The sequence below is a fragment of the Hirundo rustica genome, chromosome 2 (assembly GCF_015227805.2).
Source record: "Hirundo rustica isolate bHirRus1 chromosome 2, bHirRus1.pri.v3, whole genome shotgun sequence".
NCBI lineage: Eukaryota > Metazoa > Chordata > Aves > Passeriformes > Hirundinidae > Hirundo > Hirundo rustica.
In genome coordinates this window covers 94,383,066-94,401,363 of record NC_053451.1, presented here as the reverse complement: position 1 = coordinate 94,401,363, position 18,298 = coordinate 94,383,066, and the positions used below count along the sequence as shown (strand labels likewise).

The 18,298-nt window shown below is 40.5% G+C and overlaps 1 protein-coding gene across 1 annotated transcript in view; it reads right to left on the bottom strand.

The window, feature by feature from the left end:
• Positions 1 to 18,298, bottom strand: part of COL4A1 (collagen type IV alpha 1 chain) — a 120,452-nt gene that overhangs the window by 16,680 nt on the left and 85,474 nt on the right. The window contains exons 25-43 of the mRNA XM_058419188.1: positions 15,724 to 15,915; positions 14,704 to 14,872; positions 14,255 to 14,347; positions 14,054 to 14,158; positions 12,481 to 12,578; positions 12,038 to 12,188; positions 11,589 to 11,702; positions 11,022 to 11,189; positions 10,377 to 10,466; positions 9,672 to 9,824; positions 6,848 to 6,946; positions 6,667 to 6,756; positions 5,697 to 5,836; positions 4,708 to 4,838; positions 4,528 to 4,604; positions 3,707 to 3,805; positions 3,149 to 3,199; positions 1,078 to 1,263; positions 287 to 420 (exon numbers count right to left, since the gene is read on the bottom strand). Coding sequence (XP_058275171.1) covers positions 287 to 420; positions 1,078 to 1,263; positions 3,149 to 3,199; positions 3,707 to 3,805; positions 4,528 to 4,604; positions 4,708 to 4,838; positions 5,697 to 5,836; positions 6,667 to 6,756; positions 6,848 to 6,946; positions 9,672 to 9,824; positions 10,377 to 10,466; positions 11,022 to 11,189; positions 11,589 to 11,702; positions 12,038 to 12,188; positions 12,481 to 12,578; positions 14,054 to 14,158; positions 14,255 to 14,347; positions 14,704 to 14,872; positions 15,724 to 15,915 — 2,340 coding nt within the window. The remainder of the gene's footprint in view (positions 1 to 286; positions 421 to 1,077; positions 1,264 to 3,148; positions 3,200 to 3,706; positions 3,806 to 4,527; positions 4,605 to 4,707; positions 4,839 to 5,696; positions 5,837 to 6,666; positions 6,757 to 6,847; positions 6,947 to 9,671; positions 9,825 to 10,376; positions 10,467 to 11,021; positions 11,190 to 11,588; positions 11,703 to 12,037; positions 12,189 to 12,480; positions 12,579 to 14,053; positions 14,159 to 14,254; positions 14,348 to 14,703; positions 14,873 to 15,723; positions 15,916 to 18,298) is intronic.

Below are 18,298 nucleotides of genomic sequence, written 5' to 3'. Positions count from 1 at the left end.
CTTCAGCCATCCCGTACCGTTAAAACACTGTAAATTATATTTTGGGTGTTGTGTGTTACCACTCACTATCTATAAATTTCTAATAAGTTCATTAGCTCACTGGGGTAGCCTTTCCAAAGAGAGCACTGAAATGCTTTCAAATTGACTTTACATCATCAGCAGTGAGTCCAAAGGTACTTTGATCATAAAATATCATTATTTTGAACAAGAAACTGTATGATTAATATATCTATTAATTACAAGAACCAGCTTTCAGCAAATCTGGAGTGTACAGAAAGTAACTTACTGGCAGTCCTTGGAAACCTGGATCCCCTTTCATTCCTGGACTCCCAGGAGTCCCTGGCCAGCCATTGCTCCCTTGCTCTCCTTTGGCCCCTTTCAGACCTGGAGGTCCTGGCGGCCCTGTTGGACCTGGTAAACCTAAAAACCAGAAGACAAGAGTATTTAATAGCAAAACTGGTTTACAGCAGTATCTGATGGAGGGCAAACAGGGTCTACACATGGACAGAACCAAAATAATTGTTGTAACATTTCAAGAAAGTAAGCTGGAGAATCTGCTGCAGGGAGACTCCTTATTCATTCATCTCTCAGTCTGTGGCTGATTGAAAATAGAGGTTTTTTCCACATTTTCCACATTTCCATAAGGACACACAGATAAGTCAATCCTCAAGCAAAAAGATATTTTGTAGCTCGGCTCCACTCCCCTCCTTAGCCTCTAGCACAGGCCACTGCCATGGAGAGGCCAAGCTGGGTCATTTTTAAATACATTAACCCTCCAGGACATAGGAACATACAGCCCTGGATGCCTCAAAACAGTAAATGAAGTCCACAGGGAAACACAGAAATGGGAGGCAACCTTCTCAACATTAGAAAGATTTCTGGACAAAACCAACTGCTTGAGGACATAAAATCAGCCTGTCCTAGGACATACTGCCAAAACTGCCTGTGAACAAGGCTTTTCTCTGAGCTGAGAGAAGAGGATAAACAAAGATATGCAATGTTGATTGTATTATTAATTAATTAATTAGGTGAGGCTCGATGAACAGCAATACTTTAATACTAAAGATAAAGAATTACCTGGAAGTCCAGGTTGGCCTTGGGGTCCCCTGTCTCCTTTAGGGCCTTCAATCGCACTCCCTGGAAGCCCAGGCAGACCCTGGCTCCCCTTAGGGCCTGGTGGACCCGCATATCCTGGCTCCCCTTTCAGCCCCGGGACCCCCGGACTTCCTGGGGATCCTGGAAAACCCACTTCGCCTTTTGCACCTAAGATTTGAAACAACCACAGAACATGATTAGCGAGAAGATCACAATCACTGTAAACTTCTGCCTTATTATCCACTCATAGTAAGCTTTATTCTTTTTGAAAACACTGACCTTAACTTTATACGTTTCTACAAAAATGCAAAGCTCCGGGAAAACTGTATTATTCTTCACGTTATGATATAAAATATAAGGAAAGTAATTTGACTGACATACTTTTTCTTATCTGAACTCATCACTGGGCTATTTTTAGTCACTCTTAAAATAGATTAACATTCAGCATCCCTCTACCACTCCTTACACAAATATTATAACGCCCCCAACCCTTACTCTGCAGCAATTATTATTGTCATAGTCAAGTAACGGCTGCTGTGCTTGACTAAGCACAAAAGGACTTGCTCCTGGAGAAAAACGGAATACTTTTTTACTAAGATCTAGATTTAGACCCATTGTACTTACTTTCGGGCTTGTACAAACAGTTAACAATTGCAATTCAATCTAATTTTAGATTGAGCAAAAGAAGATAGAGTAATTGGTATAAGTACAATTATATAAGAGAAACAAAATTTATAGAGAACACTCTCCCTGGCTCTCTGCCTGAGCGGACCAAAGTTTTTAAAATCTGGACTTGCTTCTTTGGAACTACAATACATTTAGAACACAAATTATGTAAATAGAATATGTATTTATCTAAACCCAGATATTTTTAATGAGCTGAGCTGACAAAATGAGAAATGGGGAAGGGGAGAGAAGTGTTCTCATAATCTAGTGCTCTGCATGCCTACCAAGCTATGATTAGAAAATTTGCTTAATTTATTAAGTTCTCTAACATCAGGGCTTTTGCAACAGTTAATGGCTGTTAATTAGACTAAGTTGGTAAATAAAAGATATCCTGAAATTCTGGTTTATCACTTTGGATTGTCCTGACAAGTTTCCTGTATAAATAGAATGAATGAGTGAGGTAGGGCATTGATATTTAAAAGCTATGTAAGTTCTTCAAAATCTGCCATGTCATGTTAATTTCATGGATGTACTAGTTGAATTGTGTTTTTCAGATGGTTAAAATTGAAAATTCCCCCATTATACACAATTTCCTTTATGAACAGCAGTTTCGTATTTCTTCACTACTGCATCTATTGCAGCCAAGTGTCTAAGATATACTTATTTCATAAAATGGAGCATGGTGCATTACAGACACCTTGAACAAGCACTGACTCAAGCCAATCAAACCATTCTCACCGCATAGTGTAGTGACACAATTTTCAGAGAACATAAGAGGACTTGAATTGTCATAGTCATGTGGCTCTACCCAAGCTATTAAGTCCTGAGCCCAGGTAATAAAATTTATGAGATCAGTGAGATCTCATCAGGACTCTGCTTTCTTTTGCATCTCTGCACCGTGCTCCTGTGCATAGCTTAGACATGCTCTACTGAGCTATAGTAAATAACTGTTTTAGCAATTAATACATCTGGGCTGCAAGACAGATTCAGGTAAAAAAATTACTGCAGTAACCTGGCCACAAAACCAATACCTACAGCTGTGTGGTGCACAGAGCCTCACTAAATTTTGATTCTTGCAAAATTAGTAGGAAAACCAAAATACTTGGAGTCAAAAGCACAGCACACAAATACAGGAGTTATTTATATTACCTCATCACACCACTTGCAGTAAATTCCACACTATGAATAATTACCTATTTTAGGGTATATCTAACTCCAAGGTGTTGCCACTGTAACAGAAATCAGTATTCGAACCTCTCAGAGCTTCTGCCTGCTCTGAGAAGGCATAGAATATAAAAGAATGAAGAAGAAAGCATGTCTGCATTACAGAATTATGGTTATAGTGTGCTGGGAAGGAGGTTTAGAATTGTTTAAGTAAGTGTTTTACCTTTATCTCCCTTTGCACCGGGAAATCCTGGAAGTCCTCTACCTGGAAGACCTGTGGTACAGAGACAGCAAAAATGAGAAGTTGGGAAAGTACTTGCATTTAACCTGTAATGAATGAAACTCTATTATGCAAATACAAACTCCAAATAAATGGCTTATGCAAAAGTTCTTTGGGGCAGAGATTGCTTTTGCTATGTACTGCTATTGTATTTAGCACAATGGGTCCTGTCTGACTATAAACCCTACCCGAAGAAAAGGCAAGGCTGCTCCACTATTTCACAGCTAGGTCGCAGGCTGAAATTAATTCCAAAACACAATTCTTTAGAGTATTACCAGCTTTTGTTGAAAAAATTCTTTCAAGATTACACTGATTAAATACAGTTGCTCATCGAAATGATCACATTGCAATGCTGGGTGATTTTAAGAGACCAATACTGACTCTATTTTCTAAGGTTTCATCCAAAGGACTCAAAGCCAGTACACACCTCTCCCAGCTGCTCTTGTGCAGCCTGTCTGTGCATTTTCATACCATGGGAAGTGAAGATGACAGGCACAGTACCTTGTTCACCCTTTGCACCAGCTGCACCCGGAATCCCATCATAACCTGGTTCACCCTTCTGACCAATGGCACCAGCAGGACCCGGAACACCAGGTTCACCTGAAAAACCATTGACATTTTCATTTTAACGATAATTATTTATTTTTTCTCTCAAGAAAAACTTTACTTTTTCTTTTGCTCCCACAGAGACCAAGCAGATATTGCATGATGTCTTCAGTGTGACTTCTCACTGAGTTTACTTCTCAATTAAATCAGTCTGAGACAGGGCTCTAGTATTAAAGATTTTGACAGAGCTAATTATCATGAATCTTAGTGAGTTTAGAATGCAGGAGCTCTAGCAAAGACTTGTGAACAGCACAGTACATTGTCCTGTAAGATGATGTGACCTGCAGCTGAAAAACTGAGAAGACTCCAAAAATGTTCAGAACAGCAATGGACTTCCCCTCCTCCATATTCTACTTCCTTTCTAACAGCTGTGAAATGATGCTAATGTGGTGATTCAGGTTTGGGCATAAAGATCAACTTTATTGTTTTTAAATTAACTCAGAAACAACAGAAGTAATGGCTGTAACAACAACCGGTCTTGTGGAAGGGGGTAAAATCTATTCCTCTAACAGTGCAAAAGAAATATGAGCCCCCCACTACACCGACTCAGATTTACCTAGGAAATAGCAACGTCTTTTTTGCTTAAGAAATGAAAAAACGCACTGTGAAATATCTGAGACAGAAATAATGTAGAATGCAAAAGATTTTGTTTTAGACACTGCCTAGAGATGAACAATATTTTAAGTGTCCTTTGGTAGTTCACATTTCTTTTTTACCTGGTTCTCCTTTTAAACCTGGAATCCCACTTAAGCCAGGAAGTCCTTTTTCACCCTTGTCTCCATGGCGGCCAGGACTTCCTAAAGAAAGGAGAAAGAATGTGTTTCCACGTGGAATATTTGATATAATTTTTACTTTATTTTTCCACTGCAGTTTCTGTTTTATAAAAACACAAATACTTGCCTGGAAATCCTGCCATGCCAGGGGATCCTTTGGGACCTGGGGCACCCGGCATTCCAGGAATTCCTGCACTACCCTTTTCACCCTTTTCTCCAGATAAACCTGGACTACCCGTTCTTCCTGGTTCTCCCTAGAAGAAGCAGAACACATAAAATCCAGACATTCATTCAAAACCAGTATGCAGTGTAGATGTCTGTCTGTACGCAGTGGTAGATGTCACCCCTCTTATCCATCTGACTTCTAAAGAATTCCATTGTTTTTCCACTCCTACACAATGGAATTTAGGATTAAATTTGGTGTTAAATTCCACTATCAGAGTTTTTAACTAATCTAGCAATTGCTTAATAACTACATATGGAAATAAGCAGTTTTCTATGCATTTTTAGGATGGTTATACATAGTCTTTTTAAAATTAGCCTCTTAACTTACTTATTACATTTCATCATTTTAAAAAAATGTCTTTTGATGAGTCCTCAGTAAGTCTGCTACCAGATTAGCAGGTATTATTTTTACCATTTTTACTTATAAATTCATTATAACTGTCACTGTACAGCTAGGAAAAAGAATATGAAACAAATGAGAATCCTATTAGATACTATTAGAGATTAAATTAAAATTTACAGACAGTATTAATAGTGTTCACTTTTCAGTAGTATCTGAGCACTGTATAGTATCCTTGTAAAAGTACAGCAATATTATTTCAGTGTGATTATTTGCCCTTTTCGCATTATTGACTTAGTATTTTTAAAAGTTCTTCCCCTTCCCTACATCTCTAGCACGGTGAATTAGCCTATTTTGAGCAGAGAACTCTGGAGGTATTAGTTCCATCCAACAAAATGCATCTAAGCCAGAACATATACAGACCTTTCAAGTTTTTCATAAGGCAGTTAGAATAGCATAATAGAAAATATAACAAAACATCTTAGAGGCCAACAGCATCTTTTCAAGTGCTTGGTAGAGATAACCAAATCTTTAGGGGTATAAATACCTTCTCACCAGGAGCCCCTGGAAAGCCAATTCCAGGAAAACCTGGTGCTCCTTTGTCTCCTTTTTCACCTTTTTGCCCAGGGAACCCTGGTGTGCCTGGTGAACCTGGTACTCCAGGAAGACCTTTTTCTCCAGGTGTTCCTAGTAAAGGGAATGGAAAAATGGGTGCATCAGAACCAGTGGTACCCTAGCAGTGTTGACACTGATGTTTCAGCATTGCTTTAGCTATTCAGAACTATAAAAGTAAGAAAATTTTCTTTTGAGATTCACTCTCTAAATGGGACTTTTTATGGGATGATAAACTCTACGCATAGGAGATAATCTTGGGTTCAGAGTAAACAAAGATCTTGCTAAAAATATGAACTGAATAAAACGTTATTTGAATAATGTCTAATAGTACTGCAGTGACAAAGTGGCTCTTCTGCAGCGTATTTTTTCATTTAACCATTTCAGACTTTTACATCTGATTTCCTAAATATGCTAGACACAAGGCTGTCCCAATGGTGACAGTTTCCATGCTGAGTTGTAGGTTCTCTATTTTATCTTTACCAATCCCTTCCCCAACACCATTATTCCCAGACCCCTACAGTTCATAATTGACACTCAGTACACAGCAACTCACCAAACCTTTTAGAAGGGGGAAAATATACAAGAAGCTTAATGCAGTTCACAGACTATCAGAGACAGAGACAGACAAACAGGCACCACTCAAAAAACTGCCTGCCCGAAACAAATACAGAAAACCTAAACATCCAGCTAAAGGATTTGCACGTACAAACTTAGGAAACCATCCTTTTATTAGTAGATCACAATAGGATTGAAAAGCAGTGTCCCAAAAACCTAACATTCAATCACTCCAAACAGTGCAATTCTTTAGTAGATCTACACCAACAAATATTCCATACAGGTTTCTCATAATGTTCTGTATTAAGCTGAAGAAGAAATGAGAAGCAATTCCTAGCAATCAGTACCTGGCAAACCCATTTCACCGACTGATCCTTTTTGTCCTGGAACTCCTGGATCCCCTGGGTACCCTGGGGGGCCTTGATCACCTTTTGGTCCTACAGACAACAGAGAAATTAAGAATCTCATGCATCAACAAAGTTTAAAATACCTGAAAAACAGTCTATCTGCTGTTAGCTTCAGACATACCCGGTTGCCCTGGAGTACCAGGTTCACCATCTCTCCCTGGAATTCCTGGTTCTCCATAATCACCACGTAGGCCTTTTTCTCCTGCTTCTCCATGGTCCCCTGGACACCAAAAAGAAAAGCACAGTGAGATCAGTTTTATTACAACTTACTGTAATAACATGTAATAGTCCTTCTAGTTAATTTTTGATCACTGCTGCTTCTCTCTGATGAACAAGGAAACGGCTGAGTAAAACACAACTTTCCAATCATCAAACCAGTACTGAGGAAAGGCTGAAGACTTTTGCAATTTCATGGGTGTCTGTGCAAATTACGAAGCAAGTTATATCTACAAAAGAAATTGAAATTAATTTGTGTTTGAGTTAGATTAATGAGTTATTTGAAAAGTGGCTGACAGGTGTTAACAGAAATTATTGATTTGACTGTTCAGCTCTCTAAAAAGGCACATGTATTTAGTAAACAGCCAGAAATTTGCTGTTTTCCCTGTTCTATTTAATGTTAAAGCACCTTCAGAAGGCTTGATCTCTTAGTCTGTAGTGTGCCTCTTCTCCAACCTTGTGTCCATGCTTTTTGGTCATAAACAATTCTGTTAGTGTTGCACAGAGATGCAGGACAACAGGTTACTGAAGATAAGTCACTGAATGTTTTTAAATAAGCAGCATTTATGAAAAAATTTCAAGATGTCCACACCCAAATTTTTTTAATTAAGCATCACTGATAATATGCCACCAAAATTCTGTGTCTTCTCTGCACAGTTTGTATTTTTGAAGCTTCTAAAAACATTACTGTGATATTCATGTCTAGAGGAATGAAGGCAGCCAAAAGATCAGCAAAGTTATGGAGTATAACTAAATTATTTTTTTTCTGCTGGTACTAAGTATCTTTTGGTTGAAGAGGACGAGATAAGAGCAGAAATTTGCCAGCTGGGATCTGTTTGGAACCTACTCTTCCAGGCTGTGTGAGCCAGGCCAGTCTGTAGACTGTGTGTGGTCAGGAAAAGGTAGAGCACAGAAGTTCACAAGCATGCATTCTTAGTGCTGGAGAGATTAGTCAATTAGAAACCAGAGCAATTAACCATCTGAATTTCTCAGCAAAGGTTTCTTTATTTGCATGTAACAAGTGTGTCTAGTTTAGATTTCTAGAAACAAAATAAAATTAAACATCCTACATGCCAGTAGTAGATAAGGAAATAGTGAAAACAACCTGTGTGGTTTTAAGAGTTTACCTACCACTGTATATATCAAGATCAGAAACAAATGAGAAAAAATAAACTAGATGAAATCTTTGTAGGCTGGGAGCTTCATTAAAAGTACTCTCAGAAGCTGCATCTCAGCTGAAGGGCAGTTGTACTCCACACTCGCTCATGCCCTCCCCTGCGGTCCCTGGCTGCCCAAGCTGCAAGGCACTACTTACCCACATGCCCAGGTTTCTCTGAGACCCAACCAGAACACGTGAGCCCAGATCTCCTTCTGACAATTAGCCAGGACATGGAGATAAGAGGTAGCTAAGACTGGGATATTCTCCTGTTTCCACAGTTCAAATACAACATAGTATAGTTATTAGTGATTCGCTGTCAAACTGGAAAGGAGTCTGCCCTGGAATACACTGATGAGATGTACAGATGACACTCAAAAGGAAAGGTTCAAAAAGAGGACAGGATTAGACTACAGAAGGTTTTTGAAGAGTTGGAGTGAAGCTTGAAAATCATCACAGTGAAAATAAAAAAGTGTAATGTACCACGTGTGTGATAAGAAGTCAAAAACATGCATACAAAATGAAAAATTATTACACAGGCAGTCATCCAGAACTAAGGGACTAAGAATTATAACTAATCACAAACTCAGTCAGCTGTTGTTTCAAGAAAGGGCAATTTCATTCTAGACAGGCCTAAGTACTTTGCTTGTTTCAGCAATGAGCACTCTAACAAGGATGCAGCCAAACTGGGGAGAAATCAGAAAGTGTGAAAAGAACGCTAATTGTTTCAGAAAACATGATATACTATTAAGCCTGAAGGATTTGGTTGAGGGAAATTAAAGACCACAGGATCTCAGTAGCTTCCTTCTAAGATCTACACTTCTATTTTAACAAAAACAGTTACCATTTATTAAAAATTTTTTTTTAATATGAAGTAATTGATAATAAGAACAAATATGAAAAGTATGCAAAATATGCATGATTTTTTTTTTCTTTGTAAAGAAGTACAGGAGAGAAAATTATTTTGAACAACTAATTTATCAATTAGCAGTAAAACTAAAAATTTAAGAAAAATGTATTACCAAAAAAGCTAACAATTCTATAACCATGAAGTTTCTAAAGAGTAAACTGATTGCCTTTCTCCTGCATACTTCCAGATGTTTCTAAACTGACGTAAGTTGATCTGTTGGTATCAGTGGCATAAATGCATTTCTTTCCTGAATTTTCTTCAGGTCACAAAGAAACACATGCCAAAAAAGGCTGCTCACATTTTTTCTTAAACTATCAGTTGATCTTCACGGATACAACTACATGTTTTACGTGAAAGACAGCTTTTCCCTTCTGGAAAGCTCCAGTTTTTACTTTTAGAATTTCTTTCTTTTCAGAGAGTCTTCTGATGAAAGAGGTAAACTCAATTATAAATTGCACCTCTTCTATTCAACCAAAACCCTCTTGCTCTGTGATTAATCTTTTTTTCTAGAGAGTTGGAAAACACCAGAAAAATACCTATATTTGCAGTGTGAAACTCTTTAAAAACTGTTGCCTAAAACTAATGCAAAACTGAATTCAAAGTACTGCTGCTTGGTAGTATATGAGTGTTAATTCCACTTACTCACAGTTAGAGAATAGTTACCTTTTTCTCCTTGATCTCCCTTCTGGCCTTTGAGGCTAACCATGTCCATGTTGTCTATTGTTCCAGGTTTTCCTGGGAGACCAGCTTCACCTTTATCTCCCTTAACACCAGGATCACCCTGTGGTCCAATTACACCTTTGAAACCTTGGCTACCTACACAGAGACAGCACTGAATGTTATAGTGGCATACAAAACTTGGCAAAATTATTCAGTAGACAGTAACAAACTAAATTAGCTATTTATTTAGATATTCTGGAACAGCTTCTATGACTTTTTTTTTAAATATACTTCACAATAGCTCTCTCAGAAAGTTGACATATTTTTCCCACTTCACAGCCATTAATTTTAGACTCTTGAGACAATAAGGACAGGAGCTTGGCAGTAATACAGGGCATTATCTGAGGCTTTTAATTAAGACTTTCTGAGGCTTTTAATAATTTCAAACAGTGTATTTTTCTTGGACTAATACCTGTAGCAGTCCCACACCTAGCAAACCCTTATATTCTTGAAGAATGGGTCAAAAATCATGTCTTGGTGCCCAAATAAAAGGCTAGGCTGCTCCTAGCTTTTTATACTATTTCTAACTTAGAGGAAAGTTACTTGACATAAACCATTCCTTAGGCCATGTCTACCCCTTATTTCCCAACTTCTCTTGGGGAAAAGGTGGGGTTTACAATTTTTATTTTGAGAAAATCTCTCTCTTACCTTTTTCACCAGGTAAGCCTCGATCTCCAACTGGTCCAGGAGTTCCTGGCAATCCAGGTGTTCCCATAACTCCCATTTCTCCTTTGGGTCCTGAAGCCAAAGGAGAAGAGTCGATTAAAAAAATAAAGCAAGCAGTGTAAAGAAGTACAAGAAACAGAATTATTTACTGCCTATCATATCAGGACTTGCACTACTTAAGGAAAAATGGTTCAAAGAAGATGATTAAACTAAAACAGCCCAATAGAGAAAACAACAGTAAAAACAGTATTACGAAAAGCAGAGGAAAACAGTTTGTAATGGGTTTTCGACAAATTCTTAAAACTTTCTATTACAGCAAACAATGCTGTCATTAACAAAGGCATTATTAAAACCATACTCTTGTCACCAAAACTGTGCAGAATAATCCCCTTTCATTATTACAGGAGAAAGGCTAGTTCCTTCAGCCTGCTGGATTTGATCCATGAAAGGACTTGAGCAGCAGCTCAGTTACACGAGCACAGAGCTGCTTTACTGATGTCAGTCCATGCATTTTCCCAAGCTTGGGCTCTTTGATCAATCAATTCCTAACCTAGTGAAAGGGTGTGCTCCCACAACTTCATGAAATGGTTGTCAAAGATGCTGATTTCTGAGGGACAAGGCATTTACCTGCTGATCCTTTCAGTCCAACAGCCCCCTGTGGACCTGGCAGGCCAGGCAACCCCACAGAGCCTGGGACTCCCGGCTGGCCTGGGCTACCTTTATCCCCTTTCGGTCCTGGCATATCTAGACCGGGGACACCAGGGAAGCCCCTTTCTCCTTTTACTCCAGGAAAACCTAGGAAGAACAGAAGATACAGGATTAGTCCTTAACAAAAAACCTAGGAAAACCATTAATAAGCACATCTGACCATGTCCACCTGTGATTATGGCACGGAGGATGAAGACTCAAAGGCAGACAGCAGAGAGGAAGACCTCATTTCCTAAGGGAGGCTTTGAACCTGTATCTGTTACCCACCAATGACTCGAGGAGACCAATCCAAATGCCAGCAATCCTCTCAGGAGGCCTTGCCCTGCATTTTGGACCCCATGGAGAAGGCCCACTGGTATGTCCCCCCATCCACCCCCACATCAACCTCACACTGCAAGAAGTTCTCAAGCAAGACTTTTACCTGTGTTATCCACTTACGCCAAAATTCTTCTCTTAAACAGCATCATGGGAGTATTCTCTGCTCACCTGGTGGTCCCTGGGGTCCCGGCTGCCCGGCAGGTCCTGGCAATCCTGGAGGCCCCAGCCCCGGTGCACCTGGAGGGCCCTGCAAGCCTTGGAGACCTGGGAGACCAGGGTCACCTGCAGAGAGACAGGGAAAATATAGACCAAGCATTCCCTGATGCTGTTTGACATCTTGCTTGCTGAAGGTGCAGACAAGGTGCTTTGGAAGCACATGGCCAAGGAGACCTCATTCAGCCATCAACACCTCCAAGCCTGGGCTTGGAAGAAGAGCTGCTCTTTGCTTCTAGCATTTGCTACTGGTGGGTGGTAGGAAAAAATGAGAAGGGAAAGGGGAAAATCCCTGAGATATCAGTAGGATATTTCAGTGATGAACAGACTTTTTGCTGCATCTGCAGGAGAGTGACTTTGAAAAGAAATACAAATACAGAACTGTATTTTTCCAGCGATGTTACCTCTGAATCCTTGCTGTCCAGGTATGCCCGGAAAGCCTTGCTCGCCACGTAAACCAGGCAGTCCTGGATTTCCCTTTTCTCCAGGGATGCCAGCTGGGCCAGGGGGGCCTGGCAACCCCTTAGGGCCAGGCAGACCCACACCAGGTTCACCCTAGCCAAAGAAGCACAACGGAGTAGGAATCAAAACATCAAAACCAATAAATTATTTACTAAATGTATTTAAATCACGAGGTATAGGGCTAATGTATAGACTTCTATACATGACTTCAGAGCTGTAGGCCCCTTAAAAGTGTTAATGTCAACCATCTACTCTATCCCCTTGTGTGCACAGTGGGAAACCTAAAATGAAAGGCAGTTTGGCCAATTTTTGAAGTGTTTTTCCTTGCACACGTTCCTGTCAACATGGGGAGTCACAGATATGAATATCAGCAGCTGACATCTACCTTTTGGCCTTGTAAACCTGGAACTCCTGGCAAACCATCCAGACCAGGGGTTCCTGGAGTTCCTGGCAGACCAGGTGAACCAGGCTGACCTTGGAAACCTACAAAACAAAGCAAAATAAAACGTTAGTTACATCATTACTGTCTCTCTGTAAGTGACTTCTGCTGTTTCTTTAAGCCTCTAAACACAGGGAGGAGTTAAAAAAGATCTGGGTAGTCAAACCTCTAGGCATGCCAGCATGCAAATATTCCAACAAAGATTCAAATGCTGACTTTTATCCAGCAGTTGGCTTTTGATGAGAAACAACCACCCAGAAGAAATAAATGCTGAGTGTCTCCTCTTAAATAAACAGCCTTGTGGGTTCATCTTCCATCTCCCTTGTGCAAAACTGTGTTCCCAAAGTCTTCTCCAGAAAGGCAACTTAATGTGTGGGGCATCAGACTGAGGGATGCACAACCAAGTCCACCTGTGAGTCAATACCCTTTGTGCAGTGTATGTCTTGTGACACATTCTATGTGTCCTGCTGTGGGTTTCATACAGAAGGTTTCTATGCCACAGCTAGCCCATGAACTGCATCTTGGGAACGCAAGAAAGAACACCTACAATATTCTGCAAATCCCTTAAAGATAGCACTCACTCAACATCAGCACACACACAAAAAATTCAGACGAAGCAGGCAGAAATTCAGCTTTTAGGCTAAGAATGTCATTGGGCAGAGCTGAGTTGAGGGAAGGGTCCTTTAAAGAAATATATTTAATGTGTCATTTCTTTCATCTGGCACCAAAGTGCATACAGCAATTCTCTTCCAGATACAATAGGCCCTTTCTGTTCAGGTCCCAATGCAGTCTCAGAGGAACCAGATGTGGTTACAGAGAAAAATATGCCCTTTCTCCTTATTAAATTTATGACCCTCCCAGCTCACTGGTGTGTGGAATCCTAAGAAATAATAATGAAGACACAAAAGAATTTTGATGGTTGAGGTGGCTGCTGAAAGTTCAGTCATCTAGGTCTAAATGAGCAGCAGTACTGTGAAATACATATTCAGAAATTCCAAAACATTTAGACTCCCTCTAAGCTACTTGCATACCCTGACAGCGGCCATGGAGGGAAGACTACATTTTTGCTGCGTAAGATGGAATTCTAATCAAGCCAATCTCAGCTGTCTGGGACCCAGCAGAGCTCTAAGCTCCGGCCCACAACTGTTCCAGTTACATCAGCATATTATTTTGACCAACTACACACAGCGTTTTTCATCTCTCAGAAGGGTCATCTCATCTCAGCAACTTCAGTTGCTGCAATGTATCATGCTGTATTCTCTCACTTTCTATTCTGGCAGCAGCTGTGACATTGTCTGTAGGTGCACCGCTGCACGACACAAAGCAAGTGTGCAGCAAGCGTGCAGCTGAACTCTATCGAAAGGATGCTCACTGTGGTGATGGTTCACTTTTGCAAGGGAGCTTCTTCAGCTGCACCTCTCAAATCCCATGCAGCTACAGCTCTGGATGACAGAGGAGGCCCCCATCCACACTCCAGTTACACCAGCTCTGTTAGATTTATTTTTAAGCTTCATCTTACCTTTGGGACCTGGAGGTCCAGGGAACCCTATACCTGGCTGCCCAACAGCACCTTTTTCTCCTGGTAGGCCGGGTCTACCTGGAAGCCCAGGATTCCCTTTGTCACCTTTGCAAAAAAAAACAAGACAAATGTTAGCACAAAGGCTAACTTCTGAGGAACAGAACCATCCTGATAAGCAGACAGATTAACAGGCTGCTGTACCTTGGGGTCCAGGGAAACCAGGTGGCCCAGGAAGGCCATCTGCCCCAGGAGGTCCAGGGAGTGATATAGTTCGTCCTGCTTCACCCTTTGCTCCTGTAAATGTAAAGTTATATTAGAGTACAGTAACTGATGAAATAAAAAGGAAGTTCTACCTTGACAGCATAATCAGTTCATCCATACCATTACAACTGAGTTGTTATGAATTTTTTTTTTGATAGAAGATTCATAAAAAACTAGGACGAACCTAAACTGTCCCATTTCGCCTAGCAAATTCTTTAAGAAAATTGCCTGCAAAAATTTGCAATTACACTGGTGAAAGCAAACACAGATTTAAATTCGAAAGTCTTTTCATTTCAGGCTTAAATTCTGATGATCCTCTTGGCTGTACCATTTAAAGGCCACAATTTTAAAAATGTCTTTGTATTTTTTAAAACACATTATAACATTACCTGGAAGTCCTGGTAAACCTGGGGTTCCAGCAAAGCCTCTGTCTCCTTTTTCACCAGGTAATCCTGCAGCACCTACCCCAGGAGGGCCAGGAAAACCTCTTTCACCACGCACTCCAGGGAATCCAGGCTGGCCAGGGGGACCACGTTCTCCTTTCAAGCCAGCTGTACCCTAATTTTTGGAAAGTATAAGTGTACTTCTTGCCTGGCTGGCAAGACAGACAGAACACATCATCCTCTCTGAATATTTTGCAACTGGGATTTAGCACAGGTATCTGCAATGTTGAAGAAAGTGGATTTTTTTTACCGAGTTCAATGAAACAGAACTGGGTTCCATGTGGAATAGCACATGGAAATCACATCTAGCAATGCAGCGAACTGTAACATGTGGGCCATGTTTCCAGTAGAGGATCTGGGAGCAGAGGGGAGCTCCACATTCAGCTCCATATCCACATCAGCTGATGTGCTATAAGTGCAAGATTTTGAAGCATTCCTTTCCACAAGAAGAGAAATACGCTAGAGTAGACTTGAATCTTGTCTTCACAATTTCTTCTAGGATAACTGCATTTGTTCAATCATTTCCAAATATCAGCTAAATCATTCACACTAGTTCTCACTCTCAAGCTGTGAGAAAAGCAGAAAGGAATAAAACTACTATACATGTCCAAACATTTCTCTATAGTCCTGAAAGTAACAAGCCATGCTGAATGCATTTGAGCCAGATCACTTATTTGCATGACATGTAAAAGAAATTATCTGAAAAACCTAGCTCTAAAATAGTCTGTTGTGAAGAATTGTCTTCCTCACTACTTCCAGTGAAAATGGAAAAATCTTCTGAGGAAGAATGTACTATTCAAGGTAAGAAATACATGCAGAAAAAAGAAAGAGGCCAGTAAACATAAAGAACATATGGGGCACAAAAGCATGTGAATTCTGACATGAAAGACAGAATGTATAGCACAGTAAGTAAACAAAAATAAACATGCAGTAGGACCGCATGTAAACATAAAGAAACAAACATACCGCTGCTCCTTTTGGACCCTGGGGACCTGGAAATCCATCTTTCCCTGGTCTTCCTTCTCTTCCAGGAATGCCTGGTTGTCCTGGGAAACCAGGATCTCCCTTTTCACCTTTCAGGATAGAATCGTAAGTAAAATCTCCAGGTTCTCCTTTTGCCCCAGGGCTTCCCATAAGTCCTGGAGTGCCGGGGGGGCCCTGAAATTACATAAATTCAGATGTCATCAGTTGCCCTACAAACCCTTCAACTGATAAAAAAGAAAGCAAACCTCCAGAAACTGAAGTGTAAATCCAAATTAAGGAAACCACCAAGTCATTGACTGAGGAGGTCAAATGAGAATATTTTCCAAGACACAGAAGTCTTGGAAGCAGAGAGCTTCTCCCTTGGGTAATTTATTCCTGACATTCAGTGGATGTGAATGCATGTGTTCCTCCATTATTAATATTCATCCATTTTGAACAGCTGACACAGTCAGTTGGTAATATGCACATACTCAGAAAACAGTTTTGTAACCTCTTCTGGAAAGAAATTACCTAACTAGTGGCATACCTACAGGATTTCCAGAATTTTCCTTTTTTCCCCTAAATATTTTCTAGGACTTGAATGAACTTTTCTTACAGGAACAGTCTCTATAATTTGTAGTGACTCAGAGCTACTCATTAGGGTAGTAAAACACAAACTTCATGGGCAACGTCCACTATGTACAACTCCTGTGTACCCTCCACTTCAACCTGAACCAGAACATGGCCAATGGTAATTTTTTCATCAGTGTTGAAGTATTCTGATTCAGACTCTGGTGCTCTGGCATGGCTGTAAGCAATGTCAGCCTGCAAGACTGGCCTCTATGTAGCTTTTCCAAGTTAAATTATATGCTGGATCACCACCTGGCTGAACTTTGTGGAGCAAAACAAGCTTAAAAGCACTCAGAACAGCAGCCAATACTTGTCTGAATAAAGACATGAATAGCACTTATGAGGTAATGAAAGTAAAATACAAAGGTGTGGCAAAACCGGTGCCAAGAACAAATGCCAGACAACAAAATAGCTTAAATACATTAGAATGTCTTTTATTTTTTCCCCACTGCTTCTTTCATGGATCCCATGAATATTATAGTACATTCAGTCACTGAATGCAATGCAATTTATTGTGGTGGCAATAGACAAAGAATTCATCTTAGTCAATTTTCATTGGCTGAATTCAGGCAACACGGCTTTATTTATACTCCAGGAAAAGAAACAGATTCCTTGCGTAATGAATTCATACAAGTGGTTCGTGGGTTTTTTTACTTCTGAAGGTACCTCTGCCTCACCACTGGTGAGAGGGAGCTCGCATAACCCCAATGTGTGACAAAGCCAGTGCATGGGAATGTCACTGAGAAGTTACACTGCCAGAAAGGATCAGCTGTTAGTGAGAGGAATGACAAGACTTGTCTTCACAAACAACCCCTGGGTCTGCTGGTAGATAAAACTAGCACTGAGAGATAAGAGAAATAATGGGAAGGATTTTATTGATTGATGAATGGAAAAGAAGGTACTTGCCTTTACAAACAAACCATAGGTTTGTTTGTAAATGAAACTGAATATTGAAAGATGAAAGCAACAATGGGGGGAAACCCATGAATCCCATAAAAATTAAAAATTAGGGAGGTTATACATTAAAAGGGGAATCTTAGGCATTTCAGGAAATCTGTACCTCTCAAGTCCCTCAGCCAATGGGGAAAGAGAGAGGGAAATGCGGCCGGGAAATTGGGATCAAAAGGAGGCTGCGTCCTCCGAAAAACTGAGAGACCCCAGGGGAAATGCTCCATGGCCTCTCCCTTTATTTGAATAAAGTAAAAGGACTCCTCTGTCTCCTTTTTGGACATAAACCTTTGGTGTTCGTGGATCAATTTTCCTAACATAAGGAAACAGGCAGCTTTGGGGAGAGGAGGTCTGGGAAGACTCAGCCTACTCACACTAGGAATGGTGGCAAAACCCACATTATGCTACAGGAATATGTACGCTGAGACAGGTTTTCACAGAACACCTCTGTGTCCACAGGGGCACTTAAATGTATTCTTACAAGGTCAAATGTAGTTGTGGTAGTACACTGCTCATCTGAGAGTCATTTGTGTTACATTTTAGACAAGTGTTGCACTTACGGCTGTTCTGCTTCTGGCCTTATTCTGGAGAGTCATGTTGTGCTGCCTCAACATAATTCACAAGTAATCTTATTAGGATGCTACCCACTTTCACAGCTTTCCTTTATTTCTTCAAGAGTATTTAACTTTCCTGTTTACTAATTGTGTTTTCCAGAACATACTGCAGACACTTCCCAAAATCTTCATTAACAACCTGGATGCAGGACTTGAAGGAATACTAAGTTTGCCAGTTACAGGAAATTGGGAGGAGCTGTCAGCTCCCTTGAGGGCAGAGTGGCCCTGCACAGATATCAACAAATCAGAGAGATGGGCAATCACCAGCAGAAGGACAGGTGCCAGAGTCTGCACCTGGGATGGGGCAATCCTGAATGTGTGGATAGCCCAGAGACTGAGAGGCTGCAGAGCAGTGCCATGGAAAGGTACCCGGGGATCCTGGTTGA